Consider the following 27,912-nt stretch of genomic DNA (forward strand, 5'->3'; position numbering starts at 1 on the left):
ATGCAGAAGAGCCTTAAACATCATCAGGGTGGTATAACACGCATATCCGCCTGCCACATATAAACAAACAGCAATCTGTTCCTTGTTAGCTAGCATGATGACTCATTGTAACAGAGCAGTGCCTGAGACAAAGGGTCAGTCTGACACTCTCTCACACACACACACACACACACACACACCCCACATTAGCCAAGCTTGAAGGTTTGTGCTGCTAGAAACATCAGTGCAGCCCTCCCCCTCTCCTTCATTTTCTCGCTGCCCTTGCTGCCCTCTCTCTCTCTCTCTCTTTCTCTCTCTCTCTCTCTTTGGCCACCCTCCTTTCCTCCCTCCCTCCATCTCTCGCTCTTTGTTGTTTCACACGTCGCTCACTCTTCCTCCTTTTTGCCAATTTCACCACCGTCTTTTCTCTCCTTCCCTCCGCAGTGCACTGAAAATGAGCCTTGGGTCTACATTTGCTGTTGGCACCCAGGCACACATACAAGCATACAACAGCACAGCCGCACATGTACACATAAGACACACAACATAAACAAGGATTTAATTTGTGTGTTTATGCAAAGCCAGCATTCACTATTCAAACCAGCAGACCACAACCAATTACAACCAATCCAATTACCTTCTACATGCAACACTTGATATCGAGAAAGGTCTGCTAAGACCTTAGTGAACGGTGTGATTCAAACAGTCACACAAAGACGGGTGTGTGTGTGTGTGTGTGTGTGTGTGTGTGTGTGTGTGTGTGGCTGACCTGTAGGTTATTCCCTGGTTGGCTCATCGTCATGTCTGATTGGCTGCCTGCCGGTTTCATCACATTGCACCAGAGACAGAAACAGACCTCGTGCCCTCTCACCCACAGGTCTCTCTCTCTCTCTCTCGCTCTCGCTCTCGCTCTCGCTCTTGCTCTCTCTCGCTCTCTCTCTCTCTCTCTCTCTCTCTCTCTCTCCCCCTCTCTCTCTGTCCAAGTGAGCCAAGCTCAGAGCCCAGTGTTGGCTGACTTTGGTATTGTCTGGCAGGCCTAGCTGTAGGGAAGCACTTTGATTGAAGAGAACAGAACAAAAAGCTCACACTGCCATCTTTGAAGCAGCTGTCCTGTGCATGCACAGAGACAGTCACACACACACATACACACAGATAAGACAGAAACACACACACACCTGACACCTTCACACAGATACAGAAACAAACGCACACACACACACATACTCACACAAGCCTGCCTGCAGGAGCAGCTGTGACACCTGCAAATGTGTATGTAACCTGTCTGCTGCTCACCCATATTAGCAAACAAATGTCCCTTCCTCTCTCTCTCTCTCTCTCTCTCTCTCTCTCTCTCTCTCTCTCTCCCTCTCTCACACACACACACACACACACGCCATCTGCTTATACTTTACTGTGTATCCTTTCCTAGTTAACAGCGAATGCTGTGGGTACTAAAGCTTTACCTTAATTTACTCCAGTTTTAGATGACTTTCAAAGTAACAACCTTCACTCTAATCTGTCCAGCTTTTGCAAACACTATACACGCACGCACACATGCACGCACACATGCACGCCTGAACACACATATCCCCCTTAACAGTAAACCATCACAATTGTCTCTTTTGTGTCTGCCTGTCTTCTCACTGACGCTCATCAAACTTGCTATTGTTAGGAAAAAGAAAGCGGAAATGGTGGACGTCAGAGCGGGAAAGGAAGGAAGACTTGATGGAGGTGGCTTGATGAGGGAGAGAGAGGGGAGAGAGAGGAAGAAACACAGAGACAGCAACGAGAGGAGAGAGTTTACAGCTAAATGTGTGTGTGTGTGTGTGTGTGCGTCCGAGTGTTTGGAGTGAGTTTGCCCTGCCTGCGAGAGACAAAGTTAAGGGCTCAGAAGGCGAGCGAGTGCTAGCTGGCTGCCGGTGATGTTAGCACAGTGGTAATGATAAACATTACGGCGAGCTAATGGACGGAGCCGTTGGTCGCCGCGGCCTCTGATGTTGCTCTATCTCCTCGCTTAACACCCAACACCAGATTGCTCACAACCCCCACGGCCCTGTACAGGAGGCTGTGTCTAGCAAATCACCACCGCACGGACCAACAATAAAGCCCGGGTTTGAATTTCAATCAGGCCGCGAGCGGGAGGAGGGATGGAGGGACGGTGCCAGGCAGGCAGAAGGAGGGCGCTGATGAGAGGAGGAGAGATAGAGGGAAGGAGGGAAGGAGGGGAGAGATGAAGGGGTCAGCCCAAGGAGATAAGGGAGGGTAGGGAATGAGAAATGGAGTATGAAAGTGAAAACAGATGGAGATATTTTACATAGAAGCAGATAGATGGATGACAGGGGGTACGACGAGGGGACAGGGCGGAGAGATAATTACTAAGATAGAGCGGGAAGTAAACGACAGGAGAGAAAGAGGGAAAGGGATTACAAGTTCACACCACAGTGGATAGATTGGCAGTGCCAGACAGAGAGAGAGGGAGAGGGAGGGCAGGGAGGTGTGAGAGACAACAAGAAAGGCTGATGCCAAAAAGAGACAGAGAAAGAAGGAGTGAAAAAGAAAGTGTGTTTGAAGGGGAGTAAGGACGGCGAGTGAGGGAGAAAGTCCTTGCCAGAGGGAACGAAAACATCTAAAAGCAAACACTGTTGATTCATTTCTCTCTCATGTATTTTTGTGATGTCAGCTGTGCCTGTTTCTGCTCTCTTTACACTAATGTCTGCATACATGCGCAGGCACACACACACACACACACCCACACACGCGTAAACTCATACACACATGCAGCATCAATCCTCAGCCAGATGCGACATACACACACACATACACACCACCAGCATGAATGCACCGCAAGGGCCTCCCAAGACATAACAGCATCTTTTCATATCCCAGAGATTGGCTGAATCAAAGTGTTATTAACAAGGCAGGGAGTCGGTCTGTCAAAAGAGCTCAACAGCAGCTAGGGTGAGCAGGTGGCACATCTGTTTTGAAATAAGATATTTTTACCTCTCAAACCAGAATGCAGCAGCATACCGGTGCTACAGTTCCCATTGCTGTCAGTGAATTTTGCCAGGAGTATTGCTGCATTCACACAAACTGGATGTTCATTGTCTTCCATAGGAGAAAGATAGTAAACTCCATGAGCGCTGGCAGAAAGTGCAGCCTGCAGGTGGAGCTTGGCAACACAAGTTACCAGTTCTCCCACCTTTTGCCTTCTACTGTGTCGGTGAAAAGTCAAAAACAAAGTGGATGCACGCGCATACGTTTGTCCGCCTGCTCTTCTCATCTCATCTTCTATTGCAGATAAAATAGGGAATAAGCAAGAGCTGTCTGCCGACCAGTATGGGTTTTCTTCGGCCACAGTGTAACGCAATACAGATTGACAATGGCTGCACCTGCGCCGACAAGAGTTTTAGGAGACGTGGGATGGAGGGATGGAGGAAGCAAGGGGGTGAAGGAATAAAGCGATTAGATAAAGAAGAAGCTTGTCTTGTAGCTGTCCTGTTTGTGTGTATTCCTGTCTCTGTCTGCATGGATGATAGAATATGACGCTGACTTAGTGTCAGACTCCTTGCTGACACACAGATAGGGAGAGATAAGAGGGACGAGAGGAGGGGGGGGTGTAAAGGGAGAGAGAGCGAGAGAAGAAGAGAAAAAGATGAAAGGAGACAGATAGATATAGATAGAGTGGTGTGAGCCCAGTGGTCGTCTGTGTTCCAAATTGTCATTTCTGTAAAACCTCTGACACTCCGACACTGAGTATGAATGAGAGGCCTCTCTCCCTCTCTCCCTGACTCATTCTGTCTTTATCTGTCATTTATTCTGTCTTTCTCACTTGTCTCCACCCTCTCCTTCAGCATCTCTCACCTTCACTTTCTCTTTCTTTGTCCATCCCTTCATCCCTCCCTTCTTTGTGCTCCTGCTCTGTAAGCAGTTTCCACTGCTCCTCTCTTTATCTGCTCATTTGTTGTCGCCCTCTGCAAAACAAACTGCCCATTAGTTGGGCTTTTTCTGATTCACTGTCTCTCTGTCTGTGTCTCTCTGTCTCTTCTCTCTCTTTCTCTCTCTCTCTCTCTCTCTCTCTCTCTCCCCCTGTCTCTCTCCCTCTATGTGTCTCATATTAAATTTTAATTCCCTGCAGTGGAGGGCCAGAGACAGCCTGACAGTGACAGAGGCCGACAGAGGGGGGTAAAGAAAATATAGACAGAGAGTGACAGCTAAGAGGGGAGGCACGTGTGTGTGTGTATGTGTGTGTGTGTGTGTGTGTGTGTGTGTGTGTGTATATAATGTTTTCCATTGTTATTGCGTGACAGCTGTGTGTGATGTATTTAGATTAGGACTGGAAATTTGAAGTGAGCATATGTACACAAATGTCAATCTCTTCCCCTCACTAAATGTGTGTGTGTCTGTCTGTGTGTGTGTGTGTGTGTGTGGGAGCGCGCATGCGTTTGCCTGTTATTGTGTGTGCACTGTCAGCAGAAAGTTGGCACTGAAACTGATAAACCATTACGTGCAACGTGGGAGTGTGTGTTTATGTGCCATTTGGTGTGTACGTGTGTGTGCGAGCGAGCCTGTGTGTATTAGGTTTAATGATCTTTTTTGATGGCCTGGTGTAGCGGATATTGAGATGGATGGTCCATATGCTCTTTATGGTCCATGCATATTTCATATTCCAGCAGCAAGGCGGAGCAGAGCAGACATTGCTTATATGGCCAGGATGTTGCACTGGGACGTGGGCTGACTTTATGAGAGCTAATATACAGATCCCACCGCTTTGTCCCCTTTGAATAAACTCCCAAGTACGAATAAATACAATACATATAAAGTACACATTTCATGATACTTTCAGAAAGACACCTATATATCCATAAGCCATAAAGGTGCACGATGAACATCAAATGTCAAATGGGCCCATGTGGGTACCTGCTGTACCAGATACTGCTGCTGCTACTAGAACACGTTTTCATGAACGACAAATGCTGTGTCACACAAATCAAATACAGTGGTTGAGTTACAGTAACAATCCACGAGAGTTTCAAACAAAGAAATGTTCATTTTGCTACTTTCTATCATCAATGATCTACCACAATAATAATTAAATCTACACTACCAGTCAAAAGTTTGGACACACCTGATTGAATGTAGGTTTTTCATCAACTCAAAGCCATGATTGCCATTGATCTACAAGCTTATGCTTAAATTCTTCATTTTTTTTTAGACAAATATAAATGTCTAAATGTCTAAATAGTGAAATTGATGTCTATGTATGAATTTCTTTCCAAAGCCTTTGCCTTTCCATCATGGCAAAAGGCGGCTGCTTTAAAGAATCTAAAGTAAAAAAAGTTTTATACTATTTTTTTTGTATTTGTTTAACATTTTTTTGGTCACTGCATAATTCAATTTGTGTTATTTCATAGTTGTGAAAAATAGTAAAAAATAAAGAAAATTGTGTGTGTCCAAACTTTTGACTGGTAGTGTTTGCCCAGTTCATTTGCTGTTCTTTCTTGGGAAACGTCCTCAGGCGCACACACAGAAAGTGATGCGTTTTATGTTTCCGGCAGCAGCAACGGCAGTTTGTCTGGAATAAATAGAAGAAGAATCCAGTCATTAGTGTGAGTAGCATGGCCGATCAGAAAAAGAAAAGAGCGGTACCTGCAGAAGTTAATCAACAGAAAATGCAAGGGAAAAGACGCCACAGTACCGGCAACACAGTGTGACTGTGAAGTGATCTCTGCAGAAAGTGCAGTGCAGAAACACCACAGCATTGAGCGCTTAGCACCAAAGATGCTGCCAAAATATACAAGGATTTTGAGGATTGCCACTTTAATTAAAGCAGTAAGTCATAGCGAGGCTGTAGGGTGAATACACACAGACACACACACATACACACTCATATACACAAAGCCAAAGAATTACTTTAAATTCATAATAGATCAGAAGTGGCTTGTCACTTTTCTCTTGCTCATTTCACACATGCTTATTCACAGAATTGCATAGGATGTGGACAACGTGTTCTTGCGTTTGTGAGCGGATGGTGACTTGTAAGCGTGTGTGAAACAAACAGAAACGAGTGACGCATCATTTCTGTCATCTGAGGATCTTAATGGACAGGCACTTCTCCTTTCCCACTGGATACTCATGGGATGACCAAAGTATATTTTCTCAGTATTTATGATAGCTTTATTACATACACACTCAGATGCACTTACACATGCCCACGCACACACACACACACACATACCTATACACAAGTTTCACATGAACGCACATTTTGCTGACTGTCATATGATGATTGACAGGTTGCCACCACATGGAGAGGCATATTGACTTCACCAGAGGGAGAGGGGGAGAGAGAGAGAGAGAGAGGGAGAGGGAGAGAGAGAGAGGGATGGAGGGGGAGGGCGGGAACGACAGATTGACAGGCCAGGAGAGGAAGAGAGAAAGCAGAGGGAGGGAGAGGTGTCGGAGGAGGAGGAGGAGGAGGAGTGAGGGGACGTCAAAAAGATTGAACCTGAAATGAAAAATTGAACGAGAGACGGATGGAAGGACACTGATAAGGATGGAGAGACAGAGGAGGAGAGGAGGGCAGAGCGAGTGATAGTGGGAGTGAGAGAGGGGAGGGAAACAGGAGAGGGATGTTCCACTGATAGACTGTCGAGTCTGACAGAGACTGCTCATGTTCACTGGAGAGAGAGTCAGCCACATCATGAAATACTGACACCAAGCCCGACGCGCACACGCACACACACACACACAGACAGATGCATAAACACACGCTTGTAAAATCTACAGGACTTGGGGCTTAACGGGGCTTAACAGTATACTAAGGAGTTTTCTCAAGGTACACCTCGATTTATTTACATTTTAATTGTCACCCAAATAGACAGCATGTGTTCTGTTGTTGTCTAAACTACAAGCTGAATACATTTCTTTGCAAATTCCATTTTGCGTGATTGCCTTATTCCATTTTCATGTTGCTGTATTGTTTACAGACACTTTCACAGGCTTTGCCAAGTTGTGAATTTCTCCACATTTGAATGACAGGTAATTTACTTGTTAGAGTCTGAGGGAGATATTGTGCGGCAAGCCGAAGTCAGAGCCCAGTGTTAGCTGACTGTGGTATCATTTGCCAGGCCTAGTTAGGAGGAATGACTCTGATTAAAGAGAGCAGAGCAAAGCTTACACTTGCATCTCTGAAACAGCTGTTAAATGTGCACACACACATACACCCACACACACACACACACACAGCGCTATTGACTAAGACGCAGCGCACAAATCTAAAGTTTCTCTTTCCACTGTGAGTATATTGTCACGAGTCACTTGTAAGCCTATTGTTTGCACACAATTAAAATGCGGCACTGATAGATTTTTGTCTCATTCATCATCCACCAAACTCCCTTTGTTTCTGTTGTCACTTTGGCCTGCACACTGAGGAAGGCCTTAGTGCTGAAACTTCGCTGCTGTGCTTGTGTTTCATATATTCTGCTTTGATAAAAGAATTACAAATATAAAACTCTGGAAATGAAGTAAGCATCACCGTTGTTTTTTGGAGTGCGGACCATTTTTTTCTTTCATTGTTATACTCCATTGGTTCCAAGCACCAAAATAATTTTTGGCAAGTGAGGTGTTGTTTTTACTCAGAGCTCTTATCACTTAGTTTACCACTGTATTTCTACCTGTGTGCCTCAGTTTCAGCCCCTGTGACTAAGTATATATGAATACCTTTAATTAATTCTCCAAGTCACTGTGTGGTAATGGAACATCCATAATGCTGTTTCAAGCCTTTGAGCTCAGCGTGAGCTTCTAGTCTGACAAGGCAGAATGCCCAAATGCATTTAAACACTTAAAGAGACTGTATGCTAGTGCCTGTAGTCTACTATCACATTATCTCACTGTTTTGGTATTTGTGTGTGTGTGTATGTGTGTGTGTGTGTGTGTGTGTTATCTTGTCTGTCCAGCTGTCTGAGAGTGACAGAGCTTGCGGTTGCCCCAAAACCCATGTGCTGAGTCACTTCTTGGCCTTATCGCAGGGTTTTTTGTCTCTTTCTGTATAGATGAAAAGCATCTGAAGCACAGAGAGATATTAACTGATATGAAATGTAACTGGTTACAACTCTACTAGTTACTTACTTAGTAGATAGTAGTACTAGTTTTGTGGCACTGCTTTTTAATAATTTTAAACAGTACGTATACTTGTATAAATATTTCAGTACTTATTCCATCTTTGGATGTACCCTCTAGTTCACAGATCAAGGCACACGTACACACGTACATGACCAATCTCAATTTTCCCCGCAGCCCCTAGTAACAACCCCCACTCTCCCCGACTGCTTTTAGCCCTAATTCGTTGTTCATTCCCTCATTTTGCAGCCAAACTGAGATGCGCAAAAATGTTCTGAGACAGAATTTGCCACAGTAATAGCTGATGATTTGTGATAATGTGGAATAGTAATAAGTGGTACTCAATTAGCCATTACAGAGGCAGCGGAGAGATGGTGGAGTGAGGGAGGGATTGATGGGTTTTCGCACAAAGCAATGAACCCCTTTAGCCCCCTTTTTTGCTACAATAGCTCCATAGCTGGGGCTTCTTCTGTCGTCATGGAGACTAATGTTGAAAGCCAGCTGTGGTTTTGTCTAGGAAGCCCATTAGGCTGGAGCTCAGTTGGCTCTCCTTTCTGTCTCTCTTTCTCTCTGGCTTCGCCTCCTTGGACTTACAATGGTGGAAATATCCTATCCGTGGATCACCCGTGATATTGGACACGGGTCAAATAACAGTTGCAAATAATTCTTAGCCTTTGTTTTACCCTGTTTGGAGTGCCAGATGGGGGAGGTTTACTGTTGGCCATCACTGAAAAGAATAGGAACTAGGAAATACTTTCCTTTAGTTGCGTGAACTTTCTGGCGATCATTGTCCTACGTGGCAGACCCCACCCATCTCGCAGTTCAAGCAGGTTAAAACAAGTGCAGATAAAGAATTATTTGCAAATACTATTTGACCTAGGTCTGGTTGATGGATGGCGCTACTTCTTATTCCACCTTGTCCTTCTGTCTGGCAAGCACTGTTTCTTGCACTGGCTCCCTTATTAAATGTGGCTCAGGAGAGGGATCTGAGTAATGTTGTTGTTGTTGTTGAGAATGGTTTATCCCAGAGCTGGAGCTCTTTCCCCGCAGCCCTGATATTTGAGCCTCCAGACCCTGACCCAAACACATCAGTCAGCGGGGCATGGTGCCATGTGACTGGGCCAGGAAGTGGGCTGAGGCAGAGAGAATGATTGTTATGCAGCAGATTGATCAGGTTTCACAGGACACCGCCAAACCATCAATCCGTAGGACTGTACACACATGCGAATGTGTGTGTGTGGGCAGGGTCAGGGCCAGTGGTGTGTGTTTGGGGCAGTGAGTGCAAGAATCAATAGCTGGGTCAGAGGGTAATGTCTCACTGAGTGCTGAGTCTATACACAGCCATCAGACAGGATCACTATCAATCATGGAAGAGCTTAGGGAACATACACTCTCTCTCTTTCTCTCTCTCTTTCTTTCTCTCTATCTGTGCCTCTGCCTGCCCAGTGTCTGATGGGATCACTATTGCTCATGTAAGGGCTTTGGGAACAGAGGGAGAGTGGGAGATGTAGGGAAACGGGGGGATAGAGAGGCCCAGGAAAGGATTGATGGGAGTGAAGTGATAGAATAAGAGGGAGAGATTGGCGGGTATTGGCAGATACCAGGAGGACAGTGGGGGAGGGTGATGCTGGGAGATAGAAGAAGCCTTACAGTGAGAAAGTCCTTCGAGCATAAAATAGGCTGGTATGCAGACAGGAGGGTGGTGGTGGTGTGGGGGGGTTGGGTAAAATATGAACGATAAATGAAAGAAAAAGTCAGTAAACACACAAATTGAGGTGAAGACCACAAGTCCCCGTCTTATTCGCCGGTTAAACAACATTTTGTTTTGTTTGTGTGATCGAAGTAATCTGTTTTTCCTCCTTTCCATCCTTGTCATTCATCCCACCATCCATCCGCGCCTCTGATCTCCTCTCCTCTCACTTTTCTTTGTCTTCTTATTCTGCATGTGTTTCGGCCTCCGTGCCATCTGTTGTTCATGCAGTTGGTCATTTTAATTTCCTCTCCCTGCATCTCGCTCATATCGCTCTCCTCTGCGTCCCCTCACCACATCCATCCATCTCTGTCCCCTGTGTTTGGACAGGCCATTTAAACACAACAAAAGCACGTATGATTGATCACTAAAACATGCATGTGCACGAGAACACGTTTTTTTACATAACGCTTTGGCCGTGTATCTGTGTCTGCGAATGTGTCCCTGTGTGAAAGCGAGATAGCTCAGTTCAAAGGGCTAATAATGTGTGCCATTAGGTCTGTGCTGCTGAAACACTCTCTCTCACACCACATAGTCAATATCTACATGCAGAGAGAGAGAGAGAGAGAGAGAGAGAGAGAGAGAGATAGAGAGAGAGAGAGAGAGGGGATGATGGCTGGAGGGAGGGGGAGAGGAGAGGAAGAGGGGAAGATGGAGAGGGGGGGTAGAAAAACGAAGGTAAAGAGGGAGAAGCTTTAAGAAAATGGAGGAAAGAGAAAGAGAGTGAAGGTGTTAGAGAAAGAGAGAGATTCAGATAATGCTGTCCGTGTTAGCGGATCATGTCAGTGCTCAGCATATGGCTGTGTGTGTGTGTGAGGCCGCTTGGCAAGAAACCCTGTTAGCTGTAATACTTTGATCAATTACCAATGATGAGCTATCGCTCTGCAGGGCAGGAGTGAGTCTGTGTGTGTGTGTGTGTGTGTGTGTGTGTGTGTGTGTGTGTGTGTATGTATGTGTGTGTGGCGGCCTTGAGAAAAGGCAGCATATTCCAGTCTGTTGGACACACTCTAGACAGGTATTGATTTCAATGGGGAGAATTTAGAGCCTACTCAACCACTACACCCTATCAGACACACACCCACACACGCCCACACAAACGCGCGCACACACACGCACACACACACACACACACTCTTTCAATGGTCCAGGGAGATATGACGGAGGGATGAAGAGAAAAATAAAGTATAGAAGAGAGAGTAGAGACAGAGGAGGAGAACAACGAAAGATTGAATTCTTATTCACCACAAGTCACCTATTAATATCCTCACTGTCAACCAATATTGAATTAGATAACAAGTAAACATATACACACACACACACACAGTTCTTTTTTTAACACTTTTGCCTGCTTGTGTTCTCTCAGGCAACGGCCAAACCCAGAAAGAAATAGAGAAAAAGGGAACACAGAGGAGAGAAGAGAGAGAGAGAGAAAGAAAGACAGAGCAGAGGGAGTGGGAAGGAAATACAGTAGGAAGGACTCTTCTCTGTGTTTGATGAGGGCCTCATTGATGCTACAGATCTCTGGGAGTCTCCTTTCAGCAGGGGAGCCATTCAATTATACCTACCGCTCTGCTGGCTGATTGGAGTCCTCCTGCAACAATGTTAGCATCTCTGTACCAAACTGAGATAGGATTAAGAATTCTGGCCTCGGGGGGCAGAGTGGCTTATAACTCCTGATTGGCAATTATTTGTAACACTGCTGGACAAGTTTGAATCCATCCCAACCCTCCTGCCCTTCAGTAGTGTCTCCTTTATGATTTTGTAACCTTTATTTATCCAGGCATGCTTGCTTTTTTTTTCCAGAAATATCCTGCTGTACACTTACACAGTTCTCCACACACTCACACCCTTGGAGTCCAGTACAGCAGACACGGTTTCTACTGTCAGTCGTTGAGCACCCAGTTGGTAGTTAAAGGAATACACCGTGTATTTGGAGATTCGCTTGTTGGTCGACTTACCCGCTATGGGATGAAAACATAGACACCAAAAACATCCATAGGTGCCCCTGTAGATTATTTCCTTCGCTGCTCCATGCTAACACTTTAGCATACTCCATGTTGAGTAAAAGCAGGCAGCTAGCATTATCTCTCCAGTGAGAAATTGTAGCTGCTCTATAGCTAAATGCTAAGTAATCATGAAGGATTTGCGGCTAAATCTGGCAGTTGTGTGTCAGAGGTTGGTAAAATTACATGAGAAATATGATGAAAAAATTACGTATTGTTTTGAACTACCACAGACTACTTTCCAAAGTTTACAAAGCAAGTGAAGGTTGTGGGTGATGGGAGACTGTACAGCTAAAACTCACTGTGCAGGTGATGAATAAAGATGGGTGATGAATAAAAACTGAAATTGTTTCAAAATTAAACCTAACTATATATATCGTAAAAATAAACCTCAGCTTTAGTTAAGGTTTTAATAAAAAATAAAAATCTGACACCACCAACTACTATTTATTACTAAAAGGTCAGTCCTCATACAGTGGCTAATGCTAGTTCTCCACCAACACTACCATAGTGTATGCTAACACGTTAGCATGGAACGATCTATCCGGGACACATGGATGATTTTGGTGTCTATGTTCTCATCACATATCGGATGAGCAGACCAACGGGCTAGTCTCCTGAAAACCTGGTGCATCCGGTGTGTTCCTTTAAGTGCCATGGCAGCACACCACAGTGCTAGTTGCTGAAGGAGAAGGAGAGCTACACTTAAATCTTTAGGCTCCCCCCCCCTCCCTCACATCTTCCCCTTCTCTCGAAAATCTACCAGCTTTCAAGCACAGAACACTAGAGCAAGCCGGTCCGCCTAGCTCTTGTTACAAAAAGGAATGATTACACTTACTGTCAAAGTGTTTTATCGATGTATGGTGCTTTAACAGGCCAGGCAGATAATAGGCAGGCAGGGGGTACTTCTGTGGCATTATGTTGCCTACGACTGATTTATAGGGAACATACTCTCTCTCTCTCCCCTTCTCCCTCCCTCTCTCCCTCTCTCTCCCTCTCTCTCTGATGTGATTTTACAGTAGTGACATTGATCCAGGCCCACTTTGATCTTGCTCTTAGCTGTTGCTCCTTCTCGCTCCCTCCCGCTATCGCCCTCCACTCCCTGGTGGCCAGACTCTGCAGCTTTTAACCCCGACTACCCCTCGTCTCATCCTATAAATCCCTCCATCTTCCCCTCCATCCTTCCATCTATCCATCCATTCCTCTGGTGGATCTATATATATGCTCTTTGACTCTCTGAGCCCGTGCTCTGCTCCTCAAGAGTGGTGGCACTGATGAGAATGTGTGTGTATGTGCGCACACACATGCACATTCATGGTTTATGTCCTGCTTTCCTCTACTCTCTCTCTCTCTCTCTCCCTGCTATCAGCTTATAACTAGCTATGCATCACTTATGAAAGAGGAAATTAGTAGTGATCCAACACAAGAGGAAAGGGAAGCATCTGGAGACAGCAGAAGCAAGCAACGCATCAAGTCATTTCATAAGTTACTCCACCCTTTAGTGGCTGGCTTTGTCTATCTTCCTCTCTGTCTCTCTCTCTCTCATCCTGTCTCATCAGGTTTTAAAAATAGCCCCCCCCCCTTCTTTGTCTCTCTCTCTGTATGTGTATTGTATGGCACATATGGACCTTCCACCTTCCTTAAAGGCTAATTCTGGGTAATATCAACCTGGGCCTTATTGTCCGTGTTTTTGCCATCATGCAGATCGTTTCTGATTCAAATTCCCTCAATCACTTCGCTGTACAGCTACGTACCTCTCAGTTAGCAGGGAGTGACGCTCTCCAATACAATCAAATACAATCAAACGCTGAAACACAAAAAAACCTCAAAACACGTCCTTCTCAACACAATAACACTGCCTACATCCGATTTTCTGATTATCCGTGGCCTGAAACATACAGACAGAGTATATTGGTATTAGATACATTATTTTAACTAGCGTCAACTAGTTGGCAAGTGGAAAGTTCAAATACTGTGATGCCGCATTCATGTCATATTGAATTTACTATAAATGCAAATAACTAATTGCTACTGGGGTTTTTTGAAGTAATTGCCAAAATTTTGATCAGAATCGATCAAATGATGATGGCAGAAATTGGGAAAATAAGGCCCAGGTTGAAAATAAATGAAAATATCCTTGAATTTTGAAACTTGAATTTTAAATATTTTGTGTTTGTGTGTGTGTGTGTTTGTGTCTCAGAGACATGCCCATTGAAGATGCTGATTAAGGTGACATGCTTTGTTGTCACACATATGTGTGTTCACAAACACAGACGAGCGCACGCACACACACACACACACACACACACACACATACACAGTGGGAATCCTAGAGCCAGCTTTTATCTAAGAGAAGTGAAGTGATTTGCTTTCAAATTACTCAGACACTACAAGCTGCCCTCCCCCTCATTTTTCTCTCTTTCTTTTCTCCCATTATCCCTTCATCTCTGAGAACTTGCTTTTCTTTGGTAGCGTGAAACTCTCCAACTGCCTTTTTTTTCTGTCTGCTCCGTCTCTTATTCTCACTCTCAGTGCTCTTTTACTCAATTTGCATTCACGCCTCCCTGGTGGAACCAGCCTCATCCCTCACTCATGTTCTTCCTCTCTCGCTCTCAATCTCTCTCTCTCTCTTTTGCATTTACTATAAATATAGTTCCCTTGAAGCATTTTCCGCTTTTTTCTACAACTAAAACCACAAGACGAAAATCTCCTCTGGAGGCTAGCAAATGATGTAATGAGAGAGAGAGAGAGAGATGGAGAGGAGGGGAGCAAAGGATGAATGTTGAACAATGAATCTTCCTTCCATGTTAGTCTGAAAGAGAGGGAGGAGAGAGCGAGAGAGAGAGAGGGAGGAATGGAGAGGAGGGAGAGAGAGACAAATTCAGGAAGGATGTAGGGAGAGCAGGAAGAAGTGATGGAGAGAGGGAGACGTTGGGAGCAGCGTTTCGATCTTCATTTAATAATTGAATAATAATCTCCCTGGAGACGTGACCTAGAACTGGGAAAAAGAGAGACAGACAGAGAGAAAGAGAGAGAGAGACAGACAGCATCAGGCAGAGGATGACACTCTGCTGCCCCCTTGTGATTTTATTATGGCACCACCGTATCTTTTGAGTGTGTGTGTGTGTGTGTGTGTGTGTGTGTGTGTGTGTGTGACTGTGCATGTGTGGGTGTGTGTGTTCATCGGTGTGTGTATGATTTACAACTGCAACCTGTCTCTGTCGCACAGATATGGGCCCGTGTCTGTGATGGGGAGAAAAAGAGGGCTTTTGGATGTCAGGAAAGAATCTATTTCACTTTGTCACAGAATCTACACACACACACACACAGACACATACACACACAGACCCAGACCTTATCTTCCTGTCAAGCTGAGTCTTTTTTAGGGCTGACGCTGATATATGAGCTTGGGGGGGGGAACGTGGCCGGGACGTTGACGGCTGACGTGAGCGCGACGTTGCGCTCAGGTTGATGTACGAGCGCTGGGGTTAGGGGACAATGCTGCGCTGACACCAGGAGAAGGAGCTGTGGCCCTGGGGCCTTGAGTCCATACTGAAGAGCCAGCTCCGCATTCTCTGCATACAGCAGCCCCGGAGCCACAAATATACCTAGAACACACCCACGCACACCCACCCACACACACACACACACACACACGCACCTGCTCCCTGTTATAAATAAGTTAATAACTCTCAAACATAGATCTATATGACCTCAGACGAACAATTGAGCACAAATGCATGTATCCGAATGCGGTGCGCTGAAACGATGTGTTGTCTTTGTAGCAAAGCTTGTGCCCTTGAGTGTTATGTGTGTACGCTTTGTTTAGTCCACAGGGTGTAAAGCTTTTGTTCGCATCTAAAAATGCTGTAAGCATTATGACGGAGTCAGTTAGCGGTTAGCATGGTGGAACTCCATACCAACAGTCCTAGTTTAAATACTGATACTACAGTGTGTTAAGTGTGTATGTGCGTGTGTTCATGTGCACCTCTGTGTGTGCATGTTTTAATATTATCACTTAAACTTTTGTTACAATTTGTTTAAACATAAGCCATCAGGGTGAAAAATATTGTAAACGTGTATGATACTAAAAGTCCCATATTATTCAGTTGTCATGATTTTGTTTTCAAATATACTATGACTCAGGATTTGAATAATGTTCTTCATGATGTTTTGCAAATAAATGTGGTTTAGTAAAAAGGGTATTTATTGGATAAACAAAATACTGGACCCTGAATGGCCGACAGCACCAGCTCCTCTAATTAAAATGAAGCAGCCCGGCAGTGAAGGCTTTCCAGGCGGCTTGTTGGTTCAAATGCTGCAAACCTGCCTGACTGGAACGATTTAGTAATGGTTTAGTGAGTCAAACCAGTTAGTCTGAAACTGCCCGTAAAACAGGATAGATTTAAATTTAACCACTCAGTCAAAATCAATTTTACCAATGCCTACAGTAAATATATTTGATTATATATATATATATATATATATAAGTAAATATATATGTAAATAAATAAAGAAAAAAAATATTTTCTACAATATGGCCCCTTTAAAAATGTTTATAAATATTATAAAAAATATTACCAATGTGCATATAATTTGTATTAATTATATAACTATGTAATTCTTCCCTCTAACAGTCTCCTTTGTCTCTGTGTATCCAGTCTGCGTAGGGAGGGCTACACAGTGCAGGTGAATGTCAATGACTACCTGGACATCTACTGCCCTCATTACAACGACAGCCAGCGCATGGTGGGCACCGGCGAGCAGTACATCCTCTACATGGTCAGTTACCGTGGTTACCGGACCTGCGACCCCCAGCTGGGCTTCAAGAGGTGGGAGTGTAACCGGCCCCACGCCCCCCACGCACCCATCAAGTTCTCCGAGAAGTTCCAGCGTTACAGCGCCTTCTCGCTGGGATACGAGTTCCATGTTGGACAGGAGTACTACTACATCTGTGAGTGAAACGAGACCGATAACCGATATCACAGCTGCTAGTGTGTGTCCTCTGATTAAAAAATACATTACAGTAAAACCTTGCTATTCCATAATCCACCTGGAATGGAGGTCAGTCAGACTAGAGTAGTAGCCTAACGAGGGCTCTCTGTGGGCTGAAATGTGTTGGTTGTTTTTTATTGTAAGATGGCTTTGATAAATACTCAATTCTGATTGGCCAATGAACGCATTCTGAGGTCTGTTATTTCTGAATAACAGGCCGCTGTTTCACATCTAGTCGTGTCACTCCACAGTCAAGAGGTGTGGTCCATTTTGTTGATTTCTAATCAAATTAACACCTTGTGCCAAAAATACATTACTGCTGGACTTTTTTTTTTTGACGAAAGCTTGTAAATAAGCTTGATATAAAATCATTTGAATCAATATTTTGTTTCAAATGATTAATGGATATCATAAGTAGCTGTGTTATAATAAAGGCTTTTTAATTTTCTTTTTCACATTATTTAACACCTCAGAGGTCTCTAGGAGCTTTTCTTCTCTACGGCTCCAAGATCAGAAAGCTACTCACTACAAAGACAGCCTCCTCGTTTGTTTAGTTCTCTGCAGGCTGGTGTTTGCAAAACCTGAAATGCCTCCCAAATAACATGCATGCATTTGAAGTCGGTTATGCCATTAAAATGTAGGAAATTTGAACTACTTGGGAAAGACTGGCAATTGAATGTCTTTTTTATTTTTTACCCTCAGCAGATTTAGATTTTAATTCTATAATTAAATTAAAGTGTTTTAATTATTGTTTTTTTTTTTTATTGTAGCTATTATATTATATTATATTATATTATATTATATAAGTAGTATATAAGTAATAAGTGAAATTAAAAGTCCATTAAATATTAGAGTCACTGAGATATTTTCACATCTGACAGACTGGCTGAAAGGACATAGTGAACAAAATATTTTGAATAAATCAAGTTGTACTGTGTTATTAGTGCCATAATTACTGTTGTCATGGAAGCAGTCAGTCCTGCATGGACCGATAAAGCTTTGTCGTCAGTTTTAAATATAATATAAAAGCAAATTGATAAACAGTGGCATATGTTAATAAATGGTGTGTTTTACGTGTTTACAGCCACGCCCACCCATCACCATGGTCGCAGCTGTCTGAGACTACGAGTGTATGTCTGCTGCTCCACAGGTAAGTCTTGCACTTGTGTGTGTGTGTGTGTGTGTGTGTGTGGTGTGACCTGTAATGCGATGCTTGGACCTGTTAGTAGAGTGTACCTGGACCCATCTGGCCACTCTACCCATCTGGCCAGCATCAGGGTCCCCACGAACACACACACACACACACACACACACACACACACACATACAAATGCACACACAATCTAAATACAGTCTAAAACAGGCAGAGCTATTAATACTCCTGCTGAGTTTCCCCTGCAGCATTTTCACTCGCAGTACAGAACCCCCCTCGCTCCTCTTTTTCTCTTTCTCTCTCTATATTCTATCTCTCTGTCTCTTGCTCCTTCTGTTTCTCTCTCTCCCTATCCCCCTCTCTCTCTCTGTCTCTCTCTTTCTTTCTCTCCCTCCTCCTCTCTCCCTCTCCCTCTCCCTCTCTGTTCCTTCGCCCCTCCTCCCTCGCTCCCTGTCAGAATTCATTTACTGCTGTGTGCGGTCAGTGGGTGGCTATGTATATGTAGTGTTAACCTCTCTCACTTGCTCTCCTGCCATCCTTCAATCTCGCTGCCCTCTCTCACTCTCCCCCCTCTCTCTCTCTCTCTCTCTCTCTCACACACACACACACACACACACTTTGATCCCTGGCCTGTCCGGTCCTTTTAACTTCCACAGCCCTGTAGTATTAACCTCTCCTCCCTCTCCCTCTCTCTCTCACCCCCCTCCCCCTCCATGTCTCTCCATCCCTTTTCACACACTGCCTCTCTTCAGTTTGATCTGCTTGCCCTCGCCTCCTTCTCTCTCTCTCTCTCAATCTCTCTCTCTCTCTCTCTCAGTCTCTCCCACGGCTGCTGGTGATGTTATAGCTTGTCAGTCTGTTGGCTCCAGGGGATTTTTTTAACCCCTGCACCCTCGGCTTCTATCTCTCTCTCTTACTCTCACTCTCTCATTTCTCTCTCCGTGTCAGGTTGGATGTAATTAAAATCCTTTTGGCTTGGAGCAATGCTTTAACCCCTGCTCACTTGTTCTCTCTCTCTCTGTCTCTCTGTCTCTCTGTCTCTCTGTCTCTCTCTCTCTCTCTCTCTCTCTCTCTCTCAGCCTCAGACGTGGATGATGAGCCAGAGACTACAGAACCAGACTACACACTTAGACCAGGCCTCAAAATTGACGATATTGGTGAGTCACACGCAGACACAGACACACACATAGACACAGACACACACGCACATACAGGTGAGTAAGTGCCAAACACATCTATCTGGGCCATCTGGATAAAGACCCTACATACAGTAAAATACACACAGACTATCGCTCATTTTTGTGATTCAAGAGGATCGCAATTGCTGGAAATCATGATTCACATGATTCATGCTGGCATAAATTCAGTTAAATATAGCCAGTAGTGGATTGATCATTTATCTCTGATAGGGGACTGACCGGTTCATCTGCCTTGCAAAGTGATATTTGCAGGTTTCAAAAAAGACCTCCAGAAACCTCCACCACATCCAACTTCACAGCACCAGCTGGCTTGGCAAGCTGCTGATCCCGCTAAACAACAACATGCATATTCATTTCACACTAGCTCTTTTCTCCCTGACAAGCGAGGAACACAAACACATGGAGTTTTCATGCTTATTTACCAAACCCATGTCAGACATCGCGGCAACGCATGTCTGCCATTCAGAACAGGCCTTATACAGATTTCTTATAGCTGCAACATCTTGGCAAATGCTCCCTGTTTGCCCTTTTAGCGATATGTTGATTACTTCTCTGGCCAAATCACATGTGAATCACACTAAACCAGTTGGCGTTGAAACTGTATGAAATTTAGCTGGGATTTTAAGGGAGCGGTTAAGCGGTAGATCAATAAAGTGACAACATTGAAGGTAATTTCTCAGGTGGGGCAGCAGCTTCTCAGTGTTATGGTAACAACAACACAGCACTACAGTAACAGTACAGCTGTTTGGCCTAGGTGCCACCCATTACACATCTAGACATGTGAGATCAATCATGATCCTGTCTGGCTTTCACACCGTTCTCCAAGGTAGCCTGTAAAATATGGTGCTGTGTTGTTAATCTGTGTGTGTGTGTGTGTGTGTGTGTGTGTGTGTGTGTGTGTGTGTGTGTGTGTGTGTGTGTGTGTGTGTGTGCGCGCACGCATGCATGTGCGTGTGCATAATAAATCAGTGTGTTCTCATAACTGTCTTGGGGAAACTCATCACTCCGGCGAATGGCTGCAGGTCAAATGAGTTTGTTGTGATACCTTTCCCTCACTTCTTTTTCTCTCTGCGTCATCCTTTCATCTCACTCCATCTCCTTTCTCCATGCCTTCCTCATTCCTCCCTTCCATTCCTATCCTCCATTTTTCCTCCTAGAACGTGAGTAGGAATGCAATGGAGTTCAGTTTATTCACCTTTTGACGTGTGAAATTGAGTTTTTCCATCTTTTTTACCTTTTTTAAGATTATATAAATCTTTATGATATATTTATGATACATTCATGGTATGCATTAGTACTTTCAGACTCAAAATAGAAAAATAAAATAAAAAAGAAATTAATTTTATTCCAAAAATATATTTTGTTTGTTTATGGTTGTCCCCCATATGGTAATCACCAATTGTAGTTATTTTACATCACTGAACAGTACATATACATCATTTCTCCACCACTTGAGCTCCATCCCTTCCTACAGAATGAGAATTGTAAACACATAATATCATGTAATTCCCAAAGACCCATTCCAATTACACTAGTTGTCAGACAACATATACACAGACACTGACAACATACACACTTATCTACATGTTTACACAGACGAATAGGAAAACAAAGAATAATATTTCCACAGTGTAATAGGTGTATTGGATGTACTTGAACAGTTAAAGTAAAGAGGACTACATTTATATACTGTTAATATTGGGTGAAAGGCTGACGCAGTAGTAGAGCGCAAATTATCCCAAATCTTATGGGTCCCTTTCACCTGTACCACTGTGTTGCCAATTAAATTAATAGGACAACCCAAACTGGTGCAAGAGAAAGTGCAGAAACCAAGAGGGAGCTGTGAAATGAACTGAAAACAAAGAGGTAGTGCTGTTTCCTCCCCCCCCCTACCCCCTCCTCCTCCGTCCTCCTGTCTGCCTATTAGACTCATCACATCATAGTTTTAATTACTGTTATAAAAAGTTCACATACACGCATGCACACACACACACACACACACACACACACACACACAGGCAAACTGCTCAGTTAAAATCTGGGTGATTACTGTCTCAAAATGTTTAACTGTGCTGAATGTTGCAGGCTCATATTGTTAACCTCCCTCTCTCTCCTCCTTCATTGCTCGCAGTTTATTTCCTTGGCGCTGCCCTGTTCAATCAGTGTCTACAGCCCAACAGTGGTTCCCTCCTGAATACTGCCTCATGTATTAGATTTCATTTAGATCTCATTTACATCACAGATGGAATGGTGCGAGCGGCTCCCCATGCAGCCATGTGATTACTGATGTCTTTCAATGGGAGGATACTAATTTACCCACCCTGTTGGCTCAGGTTACTGCATCTGACTATCAGGTTCAGCCATTAGTGGAGAAATCAGAAGCTCTATCTGTAATGTTGTTGCACTGTAGCAATTGCCGCTCCTTTAAGTGACAGTGCATTTTGCTGCTAAATCACCTGGATGTCAGCTCTGTTTTTGTAACATTTGTAGATGTGATTGCGTTGTGAGTTTTAATCCAGGTGCTCCAATAGGTGAGGCTTGTTTTCACTCAGAATCAAGCTCCTCAAACGGAAACCATTAGGGATGATGGCTATTAACACACAAACATACATGGATGCACACATATCACACACACACACACACACACATTACATACACAGACACGCACACACATACACATCAGAGAGTAAGATATCTCCTTGTTCTTGTAAACATGACATTCAAATTCATAAATGCCTCTAGGTGTCTGAGGTGCCTAATTATCACGCAGATGCTGGCTGTTTTCCTCTCCAAAACACACAAGCACACACACACACACACACACACACACAGGCAGTGCCATGCACGACCTGGTGTTTGGCTTGTGAGTATGTCAAAAGGTCACAATGTACGTCACATGCCCTCTGCAGACAGCACGCAAAAAATGTGTTTGCACAAATTATGTGTGCTTCTCTTTGACAGAGTGAATGAAAGAGAGAGAGACTGTGTGTGTGTGTGTGTGTGTGTGTGTGTGTGTGTGTGTGTGTAATGAGGCGATTAGCAGAGCCACACGTTGGAACCAGTTGTGTGAGATTCTCCCCAGCCTGCTGTTTGTGTCCTCAAAACCACATTCCCCTGTCAGCCCGCCCCGCAGAAACCGTGCTCTGGCCCCGCCGCTGTACGGCCGGTCACAGCGCGGTCAAAGCATTTAACCTGAGCTCCACTCCTGCGTAGATCTCATTAGATCGGCCGGCGGAGCATAGCAGAGCGGGCCATCTCTGCAACCAGGTGTCAGCCAGTCATTACTCTGCCGTCTGACCCGCAGAACAGCTGGAACTATTCTGGAGCCAGACACGGCGGCGAGTGGAAACACTGAGAATAGCCCCGATTTGAGGCCGTCGGACCCAAGATACAATGGGCCCTAATCAGCGTCGGCCGACTTCTGAACAGACAGAACATTGTGCTTCTGTCTGGTGTACGTCTCCAGTCTCATTAATCAAGTGACTGCAGAGGGTGTGTCTGGCCGCACGTGTGTCTCATAAGTGTAGGCGTGAACCGCACTGTCTGGTCGCTCTTGTTTTTGTACGGAGTGTCGACTAGACATCATCGCTCGGTGTGTAGCCTGCAACAAAAGACCACAAGCTATTTATAGAACCTCACCAGGTGTATGTGCATGGCAAGGGGGAATGGTACAGAATATATAGTGTGTCTGTGTGTGTGAGAGAATGTGTGTGTGTTTCTGAGGAATGTGTCACTGTATTAGGACAATAGGAGCTCTCTGATAACAAAGCTCCAGTCTTCCGTGGAAGTGCTGCTGTGTTGTCTTTGTAGCAGACTAATCATGTTTCAGTGGGAGTGTGACTATGTGCGCTGTAAGCTGCCTTTTGTGCACTGAGTTTGTTTTATAAAAAAATCTCAGTGAAACTTTACTTGAAGTGCATTGTGATGCATTGCAAGCAGATTATATGATCATTAGAAGCATAGATGAACTTTTATTACAATGTAACCATCAGACAAATGTCAGAAAATGACATTCAATTCATTCAGAAGTTGCCTCATAAAGTATTCAACTGCCCAAATTTGTGATAATTATTATGTGTTTATAATGCCCTGGTGATTCCTTATAATGCCTTATGAGCACCACTTAAAGGAATTCTGGTAATTTTCAACCTGGGGCTGTATTTTCTTAGTTTTTGCCATCATGACGATTGATTGTGTTTTAAATTTCTTCACTTAATTCACTGCACAGCTTTACATACCTCCAGTTCACCAAAACACACCCACAGGGCCAATGCAAACTCCAACAGTTGAATCCAAAAAACGATTAAAAGCAATTTTCAACACAATAACACCCATACTGTAATGGGACCTGCCTACATCTGATTTCCGGTTATCCATTCCCTGAAACATGCATATATTTCTGTGTTAGATATTTTATTTTAACTAGTAGCTTGAAAGTAGACTGTTAAAGTCCTCTGATGCTGTGTTCATGTCTGTCAACACAAGCAGTAAACACAGCAGGGAATCCAACCAATGTCAGCAGTCCAAGGTATTAAAAATCTAAATTAGTTATCTGTACTTATGAAAAGCAAGAAATATCTGCTGCAGTTTGTTTATGGTTGATTTTAAATTCATAAATATAAATTGTTTTAGATGTGGTTGTTCCAACAAGGAACAAAAACGTGAAGAATGCTTCAAGCTGAAGCAACAAAATGCTGTTCTTTCCCCCTCTGATTTGCCTTGAACATGGCTGAAGACTAGCAGCCAGCAGAGTAAACAAGGAAGTGTGTGAGCAACTCTAAAAAAGGATCAAATGGACTATTATAACTGAAAATTTGTGATAATGTAGTGTAACTGCAGTGTGAGTGTTACTGTATTGAAAAGGTTTTTTCGCTTTTTGGGTGGAGGTACATAAAGCTCTACAGTGAAGTGAGGGATGAACTTTTGAACACAATCAATCGTCATGATGGCAAAAACTAGGAAAGTGGCCCAGGTTGAAAGTGATAGATATTATCCTTTAAAGTTTTAAAGTGTTGCCTGGTTCTCTGCTAGTATTGATGAATGAACTGATGTTAAGATTTCCTCCTCTCTCCTTCCTCCTTCTTTCTTTCTCTCTTTCTATCTCTCTGTCTCTCTTTGTGTTTTTCCAGATGACTTTAACCCTTTTGTTCCCAAGCTAGAGAAGAGTGTCAGCGGAAGCAGCCCATCCAGGGACCGCCTTCTCCTGACCGTGATGATGCTCCTCCTGGTCGCTCTCTTCATCTCCTAGCAACGGCCATCCCAACAGCATCACCATGCCAACTAGCCTTGGGAGGGTGTACAGTATCAGGGGGTGGGAGGGGGAGCAGGATAATAGGAGAGGAGAAGATAGGAGAGGGGCAGAGGAGAAGAGAGGAAAGGAGAAAGGAGACAATGGAAGAGGAGAGGAGAACCGTGTCAAGATACTACAAAAAGAGCAGGAGGCAAGAGGAGGAAGACTTTGAAATGAGAGTTTTAAAGCATTTCTGTATGGGTGCGTGTGTGTGTGTGAGCGCGCTTATGTGTGTGTGTGTGTGTGTGTGTATGTGCGTGCAGGTGTGTGTTTGACAGAGTGGAGTATTGAAAGAGTTGAAGTAGAGTGACATAGACTGAACTGTATATTGCATTAAAGTCAGCCTTTGCACGGCAGAAGGTGTGGTAGACTGTGTGTGCGTCTCAACAGGCCATAGGTTAGGCTTGTTGAAACACGCACACCACACAAAGCATTTATACAACTGGAGAGGCGGGGCTGAAATCCTAATAAAAAGAAGAAACAGATCAAAATCCCACCCAGTTGAAATCATTTGAAGGTTTTTCCCTGGATGTGATTGGCTGAAACACTTTCCCAGGGTTAGTTGCCATAGTTTCTTGCAACGAGACTTCATCTGAACTCAAATGAACTGAATCAAACAGATTTCAGCTGAACTGAACTGAAATTGCCTTTTTTTTTTTGTTGACGTCGGAGCTGGGAACTTCGGTCCCCAGAGGAAAAGGAACCAGCGTGGTTCTGAGAGTGAAGGACTCGTCTGAAGCGTCTCGATGTGCGTGAGCTGTGCTGGTCTTGAGTAGGAGACTAGTGAAAGTAGCTGATAGTTTGTAAACACAAACCCTGGGACTCCAGACTGCAGTGTTTTAGTTGTCATTTACACTCTGCTGTGTCATCCTGTGTTCACCATCAGTCTCCAACGTGTCTCTAATGAGGGCGACTGGACTTGACGGGGTCAGGGGGGGAAATACGGAGCATTTACATGATGAATCTGTCACTTAAATAAACCATCAGTCGACCTGTCGGGGCAAAGGGAGGGGGGAGGGATTTAGATGTGCCATTGATACAGACACTGCAAGGGTCAGTTGACATCATTAGTTGCCGTGTTAATTTTCTGTCCTGTTTGTCAAGTACTCGGTTAGTCCTCTGTCATCTCCGAGGTTAACGAAGCACACAACCGCCGCGGACCAGCTATGGATACGCTCAGCAATACTGCCCTCCTCTCAGCTGCCTGGAAAGACCCGCTGCAGGCTGTTAGGAGGAGAGGAAGAGGAGGAGGGAGGAGGGAGGAAGGACAGTCACTCACAGAAACATCTAAGGACAGGTCCGGTCCCAGACAACGAGAAGCTCTCTGCTGGTCTGTGTTGGTGTAGCGCCCGCTGAGTGTGAAAACGCCAGAGGCTTGCTGCACCAGTCTCTCATTCTCTGTAAACCCATTTGTTGGATGCCACATGTAAAGGGTTTCCTCTGTGTGTGTGTGTGTGTGTGTGTGTGTGTGTGTGTGTGTGTGTGTGTGTGTGTGTGTGTGTGTGTGTGTGTGTGTGTGTGTGTGTGTGTGTGTGTGTGTGTGTGTGTGTGTGTGTGTGTGTGTGTGTGTGTGTGTGTGTGTGTATGTACTTTCAGTATGTGTATCTGAATGAGTATGCATATGTGTGTGTGTGCGTGTGTGTTGGAGAGCGAGAGAGAATATTTTACATGGTACTAACAGCCTGAAAATACATCAACATACTGTATACATCTTATAAGTATGAAAATGCAAAATAAAAATAAAAAAATCAAAACACAACTAAAGCTACAAGTAATACATACAAACCAAGTGCTTTGGTGGGGAGGTATGGCAATTCAAAAGTCAAACAACTGTACCAGTCGGTTGCTTCACAATAGCGTTTCCATAGCGACTAGCACCTTATTCACCATGGTTACCCTGCCAACGATGGACTCTAGTAGGGCATGGCTTACCATAGTAGCTGATAAAGAGGATGATGATCATGATGAAGAAGGAGCAGATGGTGGCGGTGATGAAGGACTCCTCGCAACACGCCGACATGTGTCATGGACGTTCAGGTCCTCATGTGTATGTGGTTACGGACACAGAATGGAATTCCAATGTCTTGAAATCTGCCGAGGTGAAATGTGTTGTAAGCATTTTTACAAACTTGAAGCTCAGTTTCCTTGTGGTTGTTTTTTTTTTCTTTTTTTCTTATTATTTTGTTGTTTTTGCTGTTGTGTATATTTGGTTATCCTGAGGTGGTGCGGGGGGGTTGAAGTTGGAAGTGGGTGGGTTGAGCCATATGTAAACTTGGGCTGCCCTCTGTTAGAGTATTAGTCAACTGATCAATCAACTAAAACATGTTTTTTAGTTGAATAGTTGATTATTTTTCATGATGTGTAAGTTATCTTCTGGAATTTTTTAAGTATCATATCAGTATTTACACATATTATGTATTGGTCATTGAAAATCACAAAGTAATTTTATATGATTGCAGAATGTGAGATCTTTTTCGCAGATATGTCAATTAAATTGACTATTGACAAAATCTTACATTTATTAGTCAGCTAATATGTTTTTTTTGGCAAAGTTTGGCAAACTTGGTTGAATAGATGGAAATGGAATAGCTATTGTGTTGGCATCAAGACGAGAGAGAGTTAATGTGGAAAGGAACAAGGATCCTGTAGTATTGAAGCATTAAGTTACAGTGATGAACTACAGTGCATTGCAGTACAATACAGTGTGTGAACAAACCCAGGTGTATATATGGCTCTAGGGTGGGAGGGTGAGGCAGGAAGGGTTGGGTTCCTGTGTGGAGTGGGAGGGTAGAAGAGCTGTGTACGGGGGCAAATCACTCTTCAAGAAGTTGCACTTAAGAACTTAGACACGTGTGTGTGTGTGTGTCTCTGTGTTTGTGGTTCCATCAAGAGTGCGTGTGTCTGTGTGTGTGTGTGTGTGTGTGTGTGAGAGAGAGAGAAAGAGTAAATGAGAGCTCATTTCTGTGCATCACTTCATGGCTGTGTGCAGGAGCTTTTGCATGAGATGCTGTCTGTCATTGTGTTTACTGGTGTCAGTGTGTGTGTGAGTGAGTGAATGAAGGATTGAGTGACTGAGTGAGTGGGTGGGTGGGTGAGCAAGTGAGCGAGCAACAGCCTTTGTGTTTCTGCTCTTTCCATGTGTGTATGAGAGAGAGAGAGTGAGACCGATTGTTGTCTGGCAAAACAACAAAAGCATTTAATAGTGTTGGAAACAACAATTACAATCATGTTTACCTTCGACTGGAATGACTTTAAATGAACTTGAAAATAAACTGTAAACTGAACAAACCATAACAGAGGTTATAACAATGATCATGATAACAAAATAATAAGCTTACAAATCTTACTTTTAACAAGATGTGTGTTCGGGTCTTTATTTGCCTCCCCTCCATTCCTTCCCACCCCGCCTGCTCTCTCTCGCTCTT

The 27,912-nt window shown here is 44.0% G+C and overlaps 1 protein-coding gene across 1 annotated transcript in view; it reads left to right on the top strand.

Moving 5' to 3' along the window:
• efna3b (ephrin-A3b) overlaps positions 1-24,445 on the top strand; it is a 43,461-nt gene extending 19,016 nt beyond the window's left edge. Inside the window, exons 2-5 of the mRNA XM_071512931.1 lie at positions 16,512-16,804; positions 17,930-17,995; positions 19,078-19,155; positions 24,327-24,445. Coding sequence (XP_071369032.1) covers positions 16,512-16,804; positions 17,930-17,995; positions 19,078-19,155; positions 24,327-24,445 — 556 coding nt within the window. The remainder of the gene's footprint in view (positions 1-16,511; positions 16,805-17,929; positions 17,996-19,077; positions 19,156-24,326) is intronic.
• Positions 24,446-27,912: the final 3,467 nt, after the last annotated feature.

This window comes from Centroberyx affinis, unplaced genomic scaffold (genome assembly GCF_046629955.1).
Source record: "Centroberyx affinis isolate AG114_WGS23_722 - 3 ecotype Tasmania unplaced genomic scaffold, CSIRO-AGI_Caff_v1 ptg006633l_1, whole genome shotgun sequence".
NCBI classification, from domain to species: Eukaryota; Metazoa; Chordata; class Actinopteri; order Beryciformes; family Berycidae; genus Centroberyx; species Centroberyx affinis.